The 19,918-nt window shown below is 51.7% G+C and overlaps 2 protein-coding genes across 44 annotated transcripts in view; both read left to right on the top strand.

Annotated features, from left to right (window-relative positions):
* The first annotated feature begins 1,235 nt into the window (after nt 1-1,235).
* LOC129843355 (ribosome biogenesis protein wdr12-like) lies at nt 1,236-18,024 on the top strand. The gene is made up of 10 exons (XM_055912053.1): nt 1,236-1,359; nt 5,065-5,180; nt 5,357-5,511; nt 6,098-6,143; nt 6,272-6,360; nt 10,165-10,305; nt 12,553-12,658; nt 16,361-16,493; nt 17,191-17,263; nt 17,386-18,024. Exons 1-10 carry the CDS (start codon nt 1,313-1,315, stop codon nt 17,461-17,463), a joined length of 984 nt encoding a protein of 327 aa, XP_055768028.1. The 5' UTR covers nt 1,236-1,312; the 3' UTR covers nt 17,464-18,024.
* An 89-nt stretch (nt 18,025-18,113) lies between these two features.
* LOC129843353 (islet cell autoantigen 1-like protein) overlaps nt 18,114-19,918 on the top strand; it is a 112,378-nt gene continuing 110,573 nt past the window's right edge. For all 43 annotated transcript variants that reach the window (XM_055912050.1, XM_055912037.1, XM_055912033.1 and 40 more), the window contains exon 1: nt 18,114-18,351. The gene's annotated coding sequence lies outside the window, so the exon portion shown is untranslated. The remainder of the gene's footprint in view (nt 18,352-19,918) is intronic.

Here is a 19,918-nt window from a genome sequence, read left to right as displayed (position 1 = left end):
TAGTAGCCCCCTCTGGACGGCAGTAACCCCCTCTGGACGGTAGTAGGACCTCTGGACGGTAGTAGGACCTCTGGACGGTAGTAGGACCTCTGGACGGTAGTAACCCCCTCTGGACGGTAGTAGGACCTCTGGACGGTAGTAGGACCTCTGGACGGTAGTAGGACCTCTGGACGGTAGTAGCCCCCTCTGGACGGTAGTAGGACCTCTGGACGGTAGTAGCCCCCTCTGGACGGTAGTAGCCCCCTCTGGACGGTAGTAGCCCCCTCTGGACGGCAGTAGCCCCCTCTGGACGGCAGTAACCCCCTCTGGACGGCAGTAACCCCCTCTGGACGGCAGTAACCCCCTCTGGACGGCAGTAACCCCCTCTGGACGGCAGTAACCCCCTCTGGACGGCAGTAGCCCCCTCTGGACGGCAGTAGCCCCCTCTGGACGGTAGTAGCCCCCTCTGGACGGTAGTAGCCCCCTCTGGACGGTAGTAACCTCCTCTGGACGGTAGTAGCCCCCTCTGGACGGTAGTAGCCCCCTCTGGACGGTAGTAGGACCTCTGGACGGTAGTAACCCCCTCTGGACGGTAGTAGCCCCCTCTGGACGGTAGTAGCCCCCTCTGGACGGTAGTAGCCCCCTCTGGACGGTAGTAGCCCCCTCTGGACGGTAGTAACCTCCTCTGGACGGTAGTAATCCCCTCTGGACGGTAGTAGCCTCCTCTGGACGGTAGTAGCCCCCTCTGGACGGTAGTAGCCCCCTCTGGACGGTAGTAGGACCTCTGGACGGTAGTAGCCCCCTCTGGACGGTAGTAGCCCCCTCTGGACGGTAGTAACCTCCTCTGGACGGTAGTAGCCCCCTCTGGACGGTAGTAGCCCCCTCTGGACGGTAGCAGGACCTCTAGACAGTAGAGTTTACGGGTAGCCCCCTCTGGATGGTAGCAGGACCTCTAGACAGTAGAGTTTACGGGTAGCCCCCTCTGGATGGTAGCAGGACCTCTAGACAGTAGAGTTTACGGGTAGCCCCCTCTGGATGGTAGCAGGACCTCTAGACAGTAGAGTTTACGGGTAGCCCCCTCTGGATGGTAGCAGGACCTCTAGACAGTAGAGTTTACGGGTAGCCCCCTCTGGATGGTAGCAGGACCTCTAGACAGTAGAGTTTACGGGTAGCCCCCTCTGGATGGTAGCAGGACCTCTAGACAGTAGAGTTTACGGGTAGCCTGCTTAGTATGCCAATATGACTTGAAGTGTGTTTTGTGTGTGTGTTACAGGAAGATGTGGTGGAGATAGAGTATGTGGAGAGGTTCACCGCTCCCCAACCAGAGGAGTGTATGATGCATGATGACTGGATCAGCTCAGTGGAGGCAGACTCTGAATGGTAAGAGACATGACGTCTAACCCAGACTCTGAATGGTAGAGACCCTAACCCAGAGACCCTAACCCAGAGACCCTAACCCAGAGACCCTAACCCAGACTCTGAATGGTAGAGACCCTAACCCAGACTCTGAATGGTAGAGACCCTAACCCAGAGACCCTAACCCAGACTCTGAATGGTAGAGACCCTAACCCAGAGACCCTAACCCAGACTCTGAATGGTAGAGACCCTAACCCAGACTCTGAATGGCAGAGACCCTAACCCAGAGACCCTAACCCAGACTCTGAATGGCAGAGACCCTAACCCAGAGACCCTAACCCAGAGACCCTAACCCAGAGACCCTAACCCAGAGACCCTAACCCAGAGACCCTAACCCAGAGACCCTAACCCAGACTCTGAATGGCAGAGACCCTAACCCAGAGACCCTAACCCAGAGACCCTAACCCAGACTCTGAATGGTAGAGACCCTAACCCAGAGACCCTAACCCAGACTCTGAATGGCAGAGACCCTAACCCAGAGACCCTAACCCAGAGACCCTAACCCAGACTCTGAATGGTAGAGACCCTAACCCAGAGACCCTAACCCAGAGACCCTAACCCAGACTCTGAATGGTAAGAGACCCTAACCCAGAGACCCTAACCCGGACTCTGAATGGTAGAGACCCTAACCCAGAGACCCTAACCCAGAGACCCTAACCCAGAGACCCTAACCCAGACTCTGAATGGTAAGAGACCCTAACCCAGAGAGACCCTAACCCAGAGAGACCCTAACCCAGAGAGACCCTAACCCAGAGAGACCCTAACCCAGAGACCCTAACCCAGAGACCCTAACCCAGACTCTGAATGGTAAGAGACCCTAACCCAGAGACCCTAACCCAGAGACCCTAACCCAGACTCTGAATGGTAGAGACCCTAACCCAGAGACCCTAACCCAGACTCTGAATGGTAAGAGACCCTAACCCAGAGACCCTAACCCAGACTCTGAATGGTAGAGACCCTAACCCAGAGACCCTAACCTAGAGACCCTAACCCAGACTCTGAATGGTAAGAGACCCTAACCCAGAGACCCTAACCCAGACTCTGAATGGTAAGAGACCCTAACCCAGAGACCCTAACCCAGACTCTGAATGGTAGAGACCCTAACCCAGACTCTGAATGGTAGAGACCCTAACCCAGAGACCCTAACCCAGAGACCCTAACCCAGACTCTGAATGGTAAGAGACCCTAACCCAGAGACCCTAACCCAGAGACCCTAACCCAGAGACCCTAACCCAGACTCTGAATGGCAGAGACCCTAACCCAGAGACCCTAACCCAGAGACCCTAACCCAGACTCTGAATGGTAGAGACCCTAACCCAGACTCTGAATGGTAGAGACCCTAACCCAGAGACCCTAACCCAGAGACCCTAACCCAGAGACCCTAACCCAGAGACCCTAACCCAGACTCTGAATGGTAGAGACCCTAACCCAGAGACCCTAACCCAGAGAGACCCTAACCCAGAGACCCTAACCCAGACTCTGAATGGTAGAGACCCTAACCCAGAGACCCTAACCCAGAGACCCTAACCCAGAGACCCTAACCCAGAGACCCTAACCCAGAGACCCTAACCCAGAGACCCTAACCCAGACTCTGAATGGTAGAGACCCTAACCCAGAGACCCTAACCCAGAGAGACCCTAACCCAGAGACCCTAACCCAGACTCTGAATGGTAGAGACCCTAACCCAGAGACCCTAACCCAGAGACCCTAACCCAGAGACCCTAACCCAGACTCTGAATGGTAAGAGACCCTAACCCAGAGCCAGAGTCATTGTTTTACAAGTCACAAGTAAGTCTCAAGACTTAGCACGCAAGTCCCAAGTCAAGACAGGCAAGTCCGAGTCAAGTCTCCTGTCAAGAGCGACAAGTCTCAGCCTCCCGGGTGGCGCAGTGGTCTAGGGCACTGCATTGCAGTGCTAGCTGCGCCACCAGAGACTCTGGGTTCGCGTCCAGGCTCTGTCGCAGCCGGCCGCGACCGGGAGGTTCTTGGGGCGAAGCACAATTGGCCTAGCGTCGTCCGGGTTAGGGAGGGTTTAGCCGGTAGGGATATCCTTGTCTCATCGGGCACAAGCGACTCCTGTGGCGGGCCGGGCGCAGTGCACGCCAACCAAGGGGGGCCAGGTACACGGTGTTTCCTCCGACACATCGGTGCGGCTGGCTCCGGGTTGGAGGCGCGCTGTGTTAAAGAAGCAGTGCTGCTTGGTTGGGTTGTGCTTCGGAGGACGCATGGCTTTCGACCTTCGTCTCTCCCGAGCCCGTACGGGAGTTGTAGCGATGAGACAAGATAGTAATTACTAGCGATTGGATACCACGAAAATTGGGGAGAAAAGGGGGTATAAAATAAAATAAAAAAGAGCGGCAAGTCTCAAGTCGTAAAGTTTTAGTCTCGAGTGCTAATGTGCTAATGTAATACTATTTCATATTTTAACCAGAGTAATAGTTAGGATCTTACATTTACGCAAATCATGAATGCTTTAAAAAAATATATATATTTATTACTTTCCAAATAAACTTTATTATTTCCATGGAAATACATGGGTAGCCATGAGAAAGACCCGCCCCACCCCATTGCGATCGACTTTCGAGGACCGCTATGTGGCGCAATCGGGCGATGTAGGCTTGTACACAATCGCACAACCTTAACACGCACACACACACACACACACACCCTCTCTGTGGTTACAGTAGGACACACACACACACACACACACACACACACACACACACACACCCTCTCTGTGGTTACAGTAGGACACACACACACACACACACACACACACACACACACACACACACACACACACACACACACACACACACACACACACACACCCTCTCTGTGGTTACAGTAGGACACACACACACACACACACCCTCTCTGTGGTTACAGTAGGACACACACACACACACACACACACACACACACACACACACACACACACACACACACACCCTCTCTGTGTGGTTACAGTAGGCTAACGTATGCCAATGGTTTCAGGAACAGCAGTAACATCAGGCAGGATGCCTGGTCAGTTGTAGCACAGTCTTTGGTGCAATGATCACGTTCCCGCACTGACTGACTGTGTGGAGGCTCATTGATTTAACGTTACGTTAGCCTACATGCTACACCAGTAAAGTTATGTATCGGCTCTATTAGCCACGACTTACCGTTCTTGGTGCAGCTTCAAATGTCGAATAAAGTTGGAAGTTGCTGCGTCTCCGTCTGTCATCTTCTTCCCGCGTGTTTTGCAAGTTGCAATCCGTTTTTTGTTGACTACAGTGTCGTCTTCATATCCGAACGTCATCATTTTGGGGATCATCTTTCCACGGGCTCCGTTCTGAATCCACCCGCCGACGTTCCTCTGTACTGCCACGCGCAACTTTTTCTCAGCTCGCACAATTTGATTGGCTGCTGTCCGATTCAAACTGTAATCCGTTAAATGAAGAGTTGTTGCCCTGCACACTTATTTTAATAGCATCGCTTTTATTATTTGGGCTTGGGGGAGGGTGTCAGGTCGAGACAAAAGGCTCAAGTCCAAGTTAAGTCCCGAGTCATTGGTGTCAAAGTCGAGTTGCAAGTCACCACATTTGTCACTCGAGTCTGACCAGAGTCCACACCTCTGCCAGAGACCCTAACCCAGATACCCGATGTTAATGATGTCTGCTCCAGGATCCTGACGGGTTCCTACGATAAGACGGCCAGGATCTGGTCTCTGGAGGGCAAGGCTGTGATGACGGTGGCCGGACACACGGACGTGGTGAAGGACGTGGCCTGGGTCAAGAGAGGTAAGGGGGAGGGTCTGGGTCACTTGGAGCTGATTTGCTGGTGTTTTTACATTTTATTTTATTTCTAACTTGGGGGGACAAATAAAATCACCCGGGGGCCAAATTCAGCCTGAGGGCCGCCTGTTGGGCAACCCTGGTCTTGATCGTCTCATCCTGACACCCCTATGTTTGCCTAGATGGCCTGACCTCCCTGCTGCTCACGGCCTCTCTGGACCAAACCATTCTGCTGTGGGAGTGGAACTCTGAGAGGAACAAGCTGAAAGCTAGACACTGTTGCCGTGGACACGCTGGGAGTGTTGACACTATCGCCACGGATCCCACACGCACTAAGGTGACAGGGGAGGAGGAGAAGACGGGGGGGAGGAGACGAGGAGAAGAAGATGGGGGGGCGGAGGAGGAGGAGACGGGTGGGAGAGGAGGAGGAGACGGGTGGGAGAGGAGGAGGAGACGGGTGGGAGAGGAGGAGAAGACGGGTGGGAGGAGACGAGGAGAAGAAGATGGGGGGGCGGAGGAGGAGGAGACGGGTGGGAGAGGAGGAGAAGACGGGGGGGAGGAGGAGGAGAAGGGGGGGAGAGGAGGAGGAGGAGAAGACGGGGGGGAGGGAGGAGACGGGGGGAGGGAGGAGAAGACGGGAAGGAGGAGGAGGAGACATCGGGGAGGAGACGGGGGGGAGGAGGAGGAGACATGGGGGAGAAGACGGGGGGAGGAGGAGGAGACATCGGGGAGGAGACGGGGGGGAGGAGGAGGAGACATGGGGGGGAGGAGAAGACGGGAAGGAGGAGGAGGAGACATCGGGGAGGAGACGGGGGGGAGGAGGAGGAGACATGGGGGGGAGGAGAAGAAGACGGGGGGATATGCAGCTGTCAACATCACTGCTCAGGAACTAATAGATGTATTTTTGTCTTCATTCCTCTCAGTTCTGCAGTGGTTCCTGGGACAAGATGCTGAAGATCTGGTCTGCAGGTACTATTGGACTCTGGGATGATAATGGAGTGAGATTAGTTTCCAGCTCCATGTGTATATATAGTATCTGTAGTATCCATGTTAACTATGTATCTCCTGTGTTTCCCTGCTAACTGTTGTCCTGCCAGTGGCCACAGAGGAGGAAGAGGAGGAGGTAGAGGAGCCTCCCAGCAGACCCAGAAAGAAGCAGAAGACTGAACAGCTGGGACTGACCAGGGTGAGGAGAGCAGCCTGACCCAGACTAACCCAGACTAACCCTATCAGACTGACCAGGGTGAGGAGAGCAGCCTGACCCAGACTAACCCTATCAGACTGACCAGGGTGAGGAGAGCAGCCTGACCCAGACTAACCCAGACTAACCCTATCAGACTGACCAGGGTGAGGAGAGCAGCCTGACCCAGACTAACCCAGACTAACCCTATCAGACTGACCAGGGTGAGGAGAGCAGCCTGACCCAGACTAACCCAGACTAACCCTATCAGACTGACCAGGGTGAGGAGAGCAGCCTGACCCAGACTAACCCAGACTAACCCTATCAGACTGACCAGGGTGAGGAGAGCAGCCTGACCCAGACTAACCCTATCAGACTGACCAGGGTGAGGAGAGCAGCCTAACCCAGACTAACCCTATCAGACTGACCAGGGTGAGGAGAGCAGCCTGACCCAGACTAACCCAGACTAACCTTATCAGACTGACCAGGGTGAGGAGAGCAGCCTGACCCTTAACCCAGACTAACCCTATCAGACTGCCCAGGGTGAGGAGAGCAGCCTGACCCAGACTAACCCAGACTAACCCTATCAGACTGACCAGGGTGAGGAGAGCAGCCTGACCCAGACTAACCCAGACTAACCCTATCAGACTGACCAGGGTGAGGAGAGCAGCCTGACCCAGACTAACCCTATCAGACTGACCAGGGTGAGGAGAGCAGCCTGACCCAGACTAACCCTATCAGACTGACCAGGGTGAGGAGAGCAGCCTAACCCAGACTAACCCTATCAGACTGACCAGGGTGAGGAGAGCAGCCTGACCCAGACTAACCCTATCAGACTGACCAGGGTGAGGAGAGCAGCCTGACCCAGACTAACCCAGACTAACCCCATCAGACTGACCAGGGTGAGGAGAGCAGCCTGACCCAGACTAACCCTATCAGACTGACCAGGGTGAGGAGAGCAGCCTAACCCAGACTAACCCAGACTAACCCTATCAGACTGACCAGGGTGAGGAGAGCAGCCTGACCCAGACTAACCCAGACTAACCCTATCAGACTGACCAGGGTGTGGAGAGCAGCCTGACCCAGACTAACCCAGACTAACCCTATCAGACTGACCAGGGTGTGGAGAGCAGCCTGACCCAGACTAACCCAGACTAACCCTATCAGACTGACCAGGGTGTGGAGAGCAGCCTGACCCAGACTAACCCTATCAGACTGACCAGGGTGAGGAGAGCAGCCTAACCCAGACTAACCCTATCAGACTGACCAGGGTGAGGAGAGCAGCCTGACCCAGACTAACCCAGACTAACCCTATCAGACTGACCAGGGTGTGGAGAGCAGCCTGACCCAGACTAACCCTATCAGACTGACCAGGGTGAGGAGAGCAGCCTAACCCAGACTAACCCTATCAGACTGACCAGGGTGAGAAGAGCAGCCTGACCCAGACTAACCCAGACTAACCCTATCAGACTGACCAGGGTGAGGAGAGCAGCCTGACCCAGACTAACCCAGACTAACCCTATCAGACTGACCAGGGTGAGGAGAGCAGCCTGACCCATACTAACCCAGACTAACCCTATCAGACTGACCAGGGTGAGGAGAGCAGCCTGACCCAGACTAACACAGACTAACCCTATCAGACTGACCAGGGTGAGGAGAGCAGCCTAACCCAGATTAACCCTATCAGACTGACCAGGGTGAGGAGAGCTGCCTAACCCAGACTAACCCTATCAGACTGACCAGGGTGAGGAGAGCAGCCTGACCCAGACTAACCCAGACTAACCCTATCAGACTGACCAGGGTGAGGAGAGCAGCCTAACCCAGACTAACCCTATCAGACTGACCAGGGTGAGGAGAGCAGCCTGAACCAGACTAACCCTATCAGACTGACCAGGGTGAGGAGAGCAGCCTGAACCAGACTAACCCAGACTAACCCAGACTAACCCTATCAGACTGACCAGGGTGAGGAGAGCAGCCTGAACCAGACTAACCCTATCAGACTGATCAGGGTGAGGAGAGCAGCCTGACCCAGACTAACCCAGACTAACCCTATCAGACTGACCAGGGTGAGGAGAGCAGCCTGACCCAGACTAACCCAGACTAACCCTATCAGACTGACCAGGGTGAGGAGAGCAGCCTAACCCAGACTAACCCTATCAGACTGACCAGGGTGAGGAGAGCAGCCCCTCATGATGTTATCCAGGGTTAGGGGCTCCTCCGTGGTGTTATCCAGGGTTAGGGGCTTCCTCGTGGTGTTATCCAGGGTTAGGGGCTCCCCCGTGGTGTTATCCAGGGTTAGGGGCTTCCTCGTGGTGTTATCCAGGGTTAGGGGCTTCCTCGTGGTGTTATCCAGGGTTAGGGGCTCCCTCGTGGTGTTATCCAGGGTTAGGGGCTCCCTCGCGGTGTTATCCAGGGTTAGGGGCTCCCTCGCGGTGTTATCCAGGGTTAGGGGCTCCCTCGCGGTGTTATCCAGGGTTAGGGGCTCCCTCGCGGTGTTATCCAGGATTAGGGGCTCCCTCGCGGTGTTATCCAGGGTTAGGGGCTCCCTCGCGGTGTTATCCAGGGTTAGGGGCTCCCTCGCGGTGTTATCCAGGGTTAGGGGCTCCCTCGCGGTGTTATCCAGGGTTAGGGGCTCCCTCGCGGTGTTATCCAGGGTTAGGGGCTCCCTCGCGGTGTTATCCAGGGTTAGGGGCTCCCTCGCGGTGTTATCCAGGGTTAGGGGCTCCCTCGCGGTGTTATCCAGGGTTAGGGGCTCCCTCGCGGTGTTATCCAGGGTTAGGGGCTCCCTCGCGGTGTTATCCAGGGTTAGGGGCTCCCTCGCGGTGTTATCCAGGGTTAGGGGCTCCCAGGGCTCCAGTTGGTCAGTAGTGTATCATAGTATTAATCATCTGAACCAAAGCCCCATATACTACCCACCATCATTTACAAAATAGCCTCCAACACTCTACTCAACAAATTGGATGCAGTCTATCACAGTGCCATCCGTTTTGTCACCAAAGCCCCATATACTACCCACCACTGCGACCTGTATGCTCTCGTTGGCTGGCCTTCGCTTCATACTCGTCGCCAAACCCACTGGTTCCAGGTCATCTACAAGTCTCTGCTAGGTAAAGCCCCCCCTTATCTCAGCTCGCTGGTCACCATAGCAGCACCCACCTGTAGCACGCGCTCCAGCAGGTATATCTCACTGGTCACCCCCAAAGCCAATTCCTCCTTTGGCCGCCTTTCCTTCCAGTTCTCTGCTGCCAATGACTGGAACGAATTACAAAAATCACTGAAGCTGGAGACTCATATCTCCCTCACTAGCTTCAAGCACCAGCTGTCAGAGCAGCTCACTGCAGCTGTACATAGCCCATCTGTAAATAGCCCATCCAACTACCTCATCCCCATACTGTATTTATTTATCTTGCTCCTTTGCACCCCAGTATCTCTACTTGCACATTCATCTACAATTCCAGTGTTTTAATTGCTATATTGTAATTACTTCGCCACCAGGGCCTATTTATTGCCTTACCTCCCTTATCTCACCTCATTTGCCCACACTGTATATAGACTTTTTCTACTGTATTATTGACTGTATGTTTGTTTATGTGTAACTCTGTGTTGTTGTTTGTGTCGTACTGCTTTGCTTTATCTTGGCCAGGTCGCTGTTGTAAATGAGAACTTGTTCTCAACTGGCCTATCTGGTTAAACTATCATTATGACATCATGACCTGGTTAAACTATCATTATGACATCATGACCTGGTTAAACTATCATTATGACATCATGACCTGGTTAAATAGAAAACATAAAATCTTCCTCTTCTAGACACCCCTCATGACTTTGTCTGGTCACAACGAGGCAGTGTCGTCTGTCCTCTGGTTGGACAGCGAGGAGATCTGCAGTGCATCCTGGGACCACAGCATCCGCCTCTGGGACGCCGAGACCGGAAGCATGAAGACCACACTGGTGAGAGACTCTAGACCACACTGGTGAGAGACTCTAACCCCAGACCACACTGGTGAGAGACTCTAACCCCAGACCACACTGGTGAGAGACTCTAACCCCAGACCACACTGGTGAGAGACTCTAACCCTAGACCACACTGGTGAGAGACTCTAACCCCAGACCACACTGGTGAGAGACTCTAACCCTAGACCACACTGGTGAGAGACTCTAACCCCAGACCACACTGGTGAGAGACTCTAACCCCAGACCACACTGGTGAGAGACTCTAGACCACACTGGTGAGAGACTCTAACCCTAGACCACACTGGTGAGAGACTCTAACCCTAGACCACACTGGTGAGAGACTCTAACCCTAGACCACACTGGTGAGAGACTCTAACCCCAGACCACACTGGTGAGAGACTCTAACCCTAGACCACACTGGTGAGAGACTCTCTAGACCACACTGGTGAGAGACTCTAACCCCAGACCGCACTGGTGAGAGACTCTAACCCCAGACCACACTGGTGAGAGACTCTAACCCCAGACCACACTGGTGAGAGACTCTAACCCCAGACCACACTGGTGAGAGACTCTAACCCCAGACCACACTGGTGAGAGACTCTAACCCTAGACCACACTGGTGAGAGACTCTAACCCTAGACCACACTGGTGAGAGACTCTAACCCTAGACCACACTGGTGAGAGACTCTAACCCGAGACCACACTGGTGAGAGACTCTAACCCCAGACCACACTGGTGAGAGACTCTAACCCCAGACCACACTGGTGAGAGACTCTCTAGACCACACTGGTGAGAGACTCTCTAGACCACACTGGTGAGAGACTCTCTAGACCACACTGGTGAGAGACTCTAGACCACACTGGTGAGAGACTCTAACCCCAGACCACACTGGTGAGAGACTCTAACCCCAGACCACACTGGTGAGAGACTCTAACCCCAGACCACACTGGTGAGAGACTCTAACCCCAGACCACACTGGTGAGAGACTCTAACCCCAGACCACACTGGTGAGAGACTCTAACCCTAGACCACACTGGTGAGAGACTCTAACCCCAGACCACACTGGTGAGAGACTCTAGACCACACTGGTGAGAGACTCTAACCCCAGACCACACTGGTGAGAGACTCTAACCCTAGACCACACTGGTGAGAGACTCTAACCCCAGACCACACTGGTGAGAGACTCTAGACCACACTGGTGAGAGACTCTAACCCTAGACCACACTGGTGAGAGACTCTAACCCTAGACCACACTGGTGAGAGACTCTAACCCTAGACCACACTGGTGAGAGACTCTAACCCCAGACCACACTGGTGAGAGACTCTAACCCTAGACCACACTGGTGAGAGACTCTAACCCTAGACCACACTGGTGAGAGACTCTAACCCGAGACCACACTGGTGAGAGACTCTAACCCCAGACCACACTGGTGAGAGACTCTAACCCCAGACCACACTGGTGAGAGACTCTCTAGACCACACTGGTGAGAGACTCTCTAGACCACACTGGTGAGAGACTCTCTAGACCACACTGGTGAGAGACTCTAGACCACACTGGTGAGAGACTCTAACCCCAGACCACACTGGTGAGAGACTCTAACCCCAGACCACACTGGTGAGAGACTCTAACCCCAGACCACACTGGTGAGAGACTCTAACCCCAGACCACACTGGTGAGAGACTCTAACCCCAGACCACACTGGTGAGAGACTCTAACCCCAGACCACACTGGTGAGAGACTCTAACCCCAGACCACACTGGTGAGAGACTCTAACCCCAGACCACACTGGTGAGAGACTCTAACCCCAGACCACACTGGTGAGAGACTCTAACCCTAGACCACACTGGTGAGAGACTCTAACCCCAGACCACACTGGTGAGAGACTCTAGACCACACTGGTGAGAGACTCTAACCCTAGACCACACTGGTGAGAGACTCTAACCCTAGACCACACTGGTGAGAGACTCTAACCCCAGACCACACTGGTGAGAGACTCTAACCCCAGACCACACTGGTGAGAGACTCTAACCCCAGACCACACTGGTGAGAGACTCTAACCCTAGACCACACTGGTGAGAGACTCTAACCCCAGACCACACTGGTGAGAGACTCTAACCCCAGACCACACTGGTGAGAGACTCTAACCCCAGACCACACTGGTGAGAGACTCTCTAGACCACACCCCTCACAACCTCTTAATTGATGACTGATTGGTTAATCTCCCCTTCTCTTCTTCTCTATAGACGGGCAGTAAGGTGTTTAACCACATCTCCTACTCTCCACTGTCTCGTCGCCTGGCCTCTGGCAGCACTGACAGACACATCCGGCTGTGGGACCCTCGCTCCAAAGGTCACAACTAACTTCATTTAAACATCTCTGTGCACTTTCCAATGTACATTAGAACGTCTCTCTGACGTGAGTGGATTTATTATGGATCCCCGTTAGTTCCTGCCAAGGCAGCAGCTATTCTTCCTGGGGTTTATTATGGATCCCCATTAGTTCCTGCCAAGGCAGCAGCTACTCTTCCTGGGGTTTATTATGGATCCCCATTAGTTCCTGCCAAGGCAGCAGCTACTCTTCCTGGGGTTTATTATGGATCCCCATTAGTTCCTGCCAAGGCAGCAGCTACTCTTCCTGGGGTTTATTATGGATCCCCATTAGTTCCTGCCAAGGCAGCAGCTACTCTTCCTGGGGTTTATTATGGATCCCATTAGTTTCTGCCAAGGCAGCAGCTACTCTTCCTGGGGTTTATTATGGATCCCATTAGTTCCTGCCAAGGCAGCAGCTACTCTTCCTGGGGTTTATTATGGATCCCCGTTAGTTCCTGCCAAGGCAGCAGCTACTCTTCCTGGGGTTTATTATGGATCCCCATTAGTTCCTGCCAAGGCAGCAGCTACTCTTCCTGGGGTTTATTATGGATCCCCATTGGTTCCTGCCAAGGCAACAGCTACTCTTCCTGGGGTTTATTATGGATCCCCATTAGTTCCTGCCAAGGCAGAAGCTACTCTTCCTGGGGTTTATTATGGATCCCCATTAGTTCCTGCCAAGGCAGAAGCTACTCTTCCTGGGGTTTATTATGGATCCGCATTAGTTCCTGTCAGGCAGCAGCTACTCTTCCTGGGATTTTTATGGATCCCCATTAGTTCCTGCCAAGGCAGCAGCTACTCTTCCTGGGATTTATTATGGATCCCCATTAGTTCCTGCCAAGGCAGCAGCTACTCTTCCTGGGATTTATTATGGATCCCCATTAGTTCCTGCCAAGGCGGAAGTTACTCTTCCTGGGGTTTATTATGGATCCCCATTAGTTCCTGCCAAGGCAGCAGCTACTCTTCCTGGAGTTTATTATGGATCCCCATTAGTTCCTGTCAAGGCAGCAGCTACTCTTCCTGGGGTTTATTATGGATCCCCATTAGTTCCTGCCAAGGCAGAAGCTACTCTTCCTGGGGTTTATTATGGATCCGCATTAGTTCCTGTCAGGCAGCAGCTACTCTTCCTGGGATTTTTATGGATCCCCATTAGTTCCTGCCAAGGCAGCAGCTACTCTTCCTGGGATTTATTATGGATCCCCATTAGTTCCTGCCAAGGCAGCAGCTACTCTTCCTGGGATTTATTATGGATCCCCATTAGTTCCTGCCAAGGCGGAAGTTACTCTTCCTGGGGTTTATTATGGATCCCCATTAGTTCCTGCCAAGGCAGCAGCTACTCTTCCTGGGGTTTATTATGGATCCCCATTAGTTCCTGCCAAGGCAGCAGCTACTCTTCCTGGGGTTTATTATGGATCTCCATTAGTTCCTGCCAAGGCAGCAGCTACTCTTCCTGGGGTTTATTATGGATCCCAATTTGTTCCTGCCAAGGCAGCAGCTACTCTTCCTGGGGTTTATTATGGATCCCCATTAGTTCCTGTCAAGGCAGCAGCTACTCTTCCTGGGGTTTATTATGGATCCCCATTAGTTCCTGTCAAGGCAGCAGCTACTCTTCCTGGGGTTTATTATGGATCCCCATTAGTTCCTGTCAAGGCAGCAGCTACTCTTCCTGGGGTTTATTATGGATCCCCATTAGTTCCTGCCAAGGCAGAAGCTACTCTTCCTGGGGTTTATTATGGATCCGCATTAGTTCCTGTCAGGCATTAGCTACTCTTCCTGGGGTTTATTATGGATCCCCATTAGTTCCTGCTAAGGCAGCAGCTACTCTTCCTGGGGTTTATTATGGATCCCCATTAGTTCCTGCCAAGGCAGCAGCTACTCTTCCTGGGGTTTATTATGGATCCCTGTTAGTTCCTGCCAAGGCAGCAGCTACTCTTCCTGGGGTTTATTATGGATCCCCATTAGTTCCTGCCAAGGCAGCAGCTACTCTTCCTGGGGTTTATTATGGATCCCCATTGGTTCCTGCCAAGGCAACAGCTACTCTTCCTGGGGTTTATTATGGATCCCCATTAGTTCCTGCCAAGGCAGCAGCTACTCTTCCTGGGGTTTATTATGGATCCCCATTAGTTCCTGTCAAGGCAGCAGCTACTCTTCCTGGGGTTTATTATGGATCCCCATTAGTTCCTGCCGAGGCAGCAGCTACTCTTCCTGGGGTTTATTATGGATCCCCATTAGTTCCTGCTAAGGCAGCAGCTACTCTTCCTGGGGTTTATTATGGATCCCCATTAGTTCCTGCCAAGGCAGCAGCTACTCTTCCTGGGGTTTATTATGGATCCCCGTTAGTTCCTGCCAAGGCAGCAGCTACTCTTCCTGGGGTTTATTATGGATCCCCATTAGTTCCTGCCAAGGCAGCAGCTACTCTTCCTGGGGTTTATTATGGATCCCCATTGGTTCCTGCCAAGGCAACAGCTACTCTTCCTGGGGTTTATTATGGATCCCCATTAGTTCCTGCCAAGGCAGAAGCTACTCTTCCTGGGGTTTATTATGGATCCGCATTAGTTCCTGTCAGGCAGCAGACACTCTTCCTGGGATTTTTTATGGATCCCCATTAGTTCCTGCCAAGGCAGCAGCTACTCTTCCTGGGATTTATTATGGATCCCCATTAGTTCCTGCCAAGGCAGCAGCTACTCTTCCTGGGGTTTATTATGGATCCCCATTAGTTCCTGCCAAGGCAGAAGCTACTCTTCCTGGGGTTTATTATGGATCCGCATTAGTTCCTGTCAGGCAGCAGCTACTCTTCCTGGGATTTTTTATGGATCCCCATTAGTTCCTGCCAAGGCAGCAGCTACTCTTCCTGGGGTTTATTATGGATCCCCATTAGTTCCTGCCAAGGCAGCAGCTACTCTTCCTGGGGTTTATTATGGATCTCCATTAGTTCCTGCCAAGGCAGCAGCTACTCTTCCTGGGGTTTATTATGGATCCCAATTTGTTCCTGCCAAGGCAGCAGCTACTCTTCCTGGGGTTTGTTATGGATCCCCATTAATTCCTGCCAAGGCAGCAGCTACTCTTCCTGGGGTCTATTATGGATCCCCATTAGTTCCTGCCAAGGCAGTAGCTACTCTTCCTGGGGTTTATTATGGATCCACATTAGTTCCTGCCAAGGCAGCAGCTACTCTTCCTGGGATTTATTATGGATCCCCATTAGTTCCTGCCAAGGCAGCAGCTACTCTTCCTGGGGTTTATTATGGATCCCCATTAGTTTCTGCCAAGGCAGCAGCTACTCTTCCTGGGGTTTATTATGGATCCCCATTAGTTCCTGCCAAGGCAGCAGCTACTCTTCCTGGGGTTTATTACTAATCCCCATTAGTTCCTGCCAAGGCAGCAGCTACTCTTCCTGGGGTTTATTATGGATCCCCATTAGTTCCTGCCAAGGCAGCAGCTACTCTTCCTGGGGCTTATTATTGATCCCCATTAGTTCCTGCCAATGCAGCAGCTACTCTTCCTGGGGTTTATTATTGATCCCCATTAGTTGCTACCACATATCTACAATACATTAAGTGTGTTACCTCAGACCTCTACTACCACATATCTACAATACAACATCCATGTCTATGTGTGTGTAGAGTGCGTGTGTTTCTCTTCACAGTCCCCGCTGTTCCATAAGGTGTTTATTTATCTGTTTGTGTAGACGGGTCGTTGGTGTTGCTGTCTCTTACCTCTCACAGCGGCTGGGTCACAGCGGTGAAGTGGGCCCCTTCCCATGAGCACCAGCTGGTGTCTGGTTCCCTCGACAACCTGGTCAAACTCTGGGACACCAGGAGGTCTGTATGCTTGGGGATGTAGGGGTTATGGGCTGGGGTGGTAGGGGCCGGGGTGGTAGGGGGCGGGGTGGTAGGGGCTGGGATGGTAGAGGCTGGGATGGTAGGGGCCGGGGTGGTAGGGGCCGAGGCGGTAGGGACCGGGGCGGTAGAGGCCGGGGGGGTAGAGGGTGGGGTGGTAGGGGGGTAGAGGCTGGGGTGGGGTGGTAGGGGGGTGAGGCTGGGGGGGTAGGCGGTAGAGGCTGGGGGGTGCTAGGCGGTAGAGGCTAGGGGGTGCTAGGCGGTAGAGGCTGGGGGGTAGGGGGTAGAGGCTGGGGGTGCTAGGCGGTAGAGGCTGGGGAAGTAAGGGATAGAGGCTGGGGGGTGCTAGGTGGTAGAGGCTGGGGTGGTAGGGGGTAGAGGCTGGGGGTGGTAGGGGTAGAGGCTGGGGAAGTAAGGGATAGAGGCTGGGGGGTGCTAGGCGGTAGAGGCTGGGGGTGGTAGGGGGTAGAGGCTGGGGGTGGTAGGGGGTAGAGGCTGGGGGTGGTAGGGGTAGAGGCTGGGGAAGTAAGGGATAGAGGCTGGGGGGTGCTAGGCGGTAGAGGCTGGGGGTGGTAGGGGGTAGAGGCTGGGGGTGGTAGGGGGTAGAGGCTGGGGAAGTAAGGGATAGAGGCTGGGGGTTAGGGGATCTAGTGTTTACAAAAGTGTGTTTGTGTTCCAGCTGCAAGGCCCCTTTGTATGATGTGTCTGCCCACGAGGACAAGGTGCTCTGTGTGGACTGGACTGACAGCAGGGTGAGACACCAGCACACATCTAGCCTGTATTAACTAACCCTAACCCATTTAACCTGTATTCTGTTCAAAGTTTTGTGTTCCCTCTGTCTCTTCCAACGGTTGTACCTCCTCTCCTCTTGCAGTTGATTTTGAGTGGAGGAGCTGACAACAAACTGTACACATACAGATACACAGCCTGCGAGACAGACGCTGGAGCGTAGACTAGACAGCCTGCGAGACAGACGCTGGAGCGTAGACTAGACAGGCCGGAGACAGACAGATATAGCACCTGTGTTTTTATTGGATGTTATTGAAATGCGGTATCCAGTCTGTGATTATTCTGAATGATAATTTGTTTGGTTACTCTTTATTTCTCTGATGTATTGCCTGTTGATTAAAGCCTTTCCTGATGTAGACGTGTATTTATGAACTGCTACAGTTGTGTTGATAGAGGCTGTTCTTCCTGATATAAGATAGCCACGGTGACATACTGTTTTCTAAGATACAGATAGGTTCCATGTAATACTGTGTATGTATGCAGCCACATCGTTTACAGATTAAACTACTGTATTGAGCACCATCCAGTGGCAGGTCTCTATACTGCCCTCTCTTGGGATAGATGAATAGATACAGGCCTACTTGTGTTCATCATGTGGCATTATAATTCCCACTGTCGTTGTTAATCGGAATGTCTGTCTACATCCATGGTATACCAGTGTTTAAATACAATAACTACCCTGTCATCAGGTTTTCAGATTAAAGATATTTTGTATTTTCCTGCAGCTTTTATTAGGGTTGTATTCTTGAAGATGCTTGTTTTCGTCCTACATGATGTGCACCGCAAAACATTCCATATTTCTCCTGCACTTCCTTGAGTGAGGTTGGGGTTAGTGTCCTTCGGACGTTTTTTAAAAGTGTTATTTTCCTCCTCCAACTGGTTTGACCTGTGATGTTGAGACGTCCCCACAGCGACAGGACAGAGTACAGACACTTTGCATATCCTGTTTCTGTGAGTCACTTGAGTTGGTTGGTGGCTAGTGCTGCTAACGTTAGCTAGCTGGATACTCTGACTGCTGGACCAAATGACTTCTTGACAGCTTCATTCAACGGTAAAGCCATAACAATGTGATGATGCAAGACGTGTTGCGTTTATATTAGGCAGCGTTATATCCGCAGACAAAGTTATCTGGACTAGCTGACGTTACATTGGTTACAATTAGCGGGTTATACCGATGTAGGTTAGCAGCAAATTAGCTGCGCATCCTGGAAAACGTCGCAAACATTTGTTAGCTAGCTGGAACAGGAACATTTAGTTATTTACTGAACACGCACGTCGAGAAGACAACAGGTTTGTTGTGAGGGGTGTGATAACTGCGTTGAGCTCACATGACTTTGGCACCTTTGACTTGGGCAGCTACAGGTAGCTAGCTCGACGTACATTAGCATTAGCAGCTAGTTAGCTCATAATGGTTAACCTGCCGGCGACGTCTCCCAGGTCCGTCTCCCAGGCGACGTCCGTCTCCCAGGCGACGTCCGTCTCCCAGGCGACGTCCGTCTCCCAGTCTGCGTTCTGGTTGACGCTGACAGGTGTCGATGCGTTAAGACTTTCTTATTGCAGGAACACCAGTATACATACAAGAAGTATACAAACAGACAAAGATAACATGTGCTAGAGGGTACAACACATTACAGATTATACGAAGACCTTAAAAAGATACACACGTATTGATTTGAAAAGCTTTCTTATTGGAAGAATGTAGAATGGTCTTAATGTCCTGCTCGAACTCCTTATAGAAAACAGAAGAGTGGGGTTTTATTAGTGAATTTACATCACATGTCGAGATACATTTTCAATACTCAAAAAGTTTTATGGTAACGTATTGCTTGTTTGATTTTACACCGTTCTGATAATTTCAAAATAATATTTCAGTTCTATCTTAAACGATGTGAAAAGGGTTTTGTTCCCTCGTCCACTTCATTTTATGGATAAATAAACAAATGAACAATGAAAGTTAAATCGGAATCGATATCATTTGGATCAAAATAAAACATATCAGAGTCTTTCAAATGAACATTAATAGTATTTTATTTATTTAATAAAATCTTCTAACTCACTCCAAAATCTTCTGACATAAGAACAGTCCCAAAATAAATGTTCAGGAGTCTCTGGGTTACAACCACAACATACACATTTGTTATCAATAGCTATTTTGAATCTGTGTATAATAAAGGTCTTTACAGGGTAGATTCTATGAATGAGTTTGTATGATACTACTTTCACCTTATTAGATATACAATACTTACCAGATAACAACTAAACTTTGTTCCAGTTCACTTGTCCAAGGGCTGCATTCCAGTACATTCTAGCAGAGGGAATAGTAACATCTTGACATAGTTTTCATATAAATATGTTATTACATTTATAGTTTATAAAATGTCAATTCCTTCTAGCTGAATTGAGGCTACAAAATCCTCAACAGTTGCACTTGGGAGTATTGTTATGTTCTCTTAAAAGAAGAATAACACCTTCAGGGACCTAACAACACCTTTAGGGATCTAACAACACCTTCAGGGACCTAACAACACCTTTAGGGACCTAACAACACCCTTAGGGACCTAACAACACCTTCAGGGACCTAACAACACCTTCAGGGACCTAACAACACCTTCAGGGAC

Source organism: Salvelinus fontinalis, unplaced genomic scaffold (genome assembly GCF_029448725.1).
Source record: "Salvelinus fontinalis isolate EN_2023a unplaced genomic scaffold, ASM2944872v1 scaffold_0124, whole genome shotgun sequence".
In the NCBI taxonomy this organism is placed as follows: domain Eukaryota; kingdom Metazoa; phylum Chordata; class Actinopteri; order Salmoniformes; family Salmonidae; genus Salvelinus; species Salvelinus fontinalis.
The sequence above is the reverse complement of the archived record's forward strand: the minus strand, read 5'-3'. Positions and strand labels throughout refer to the sequence as shown.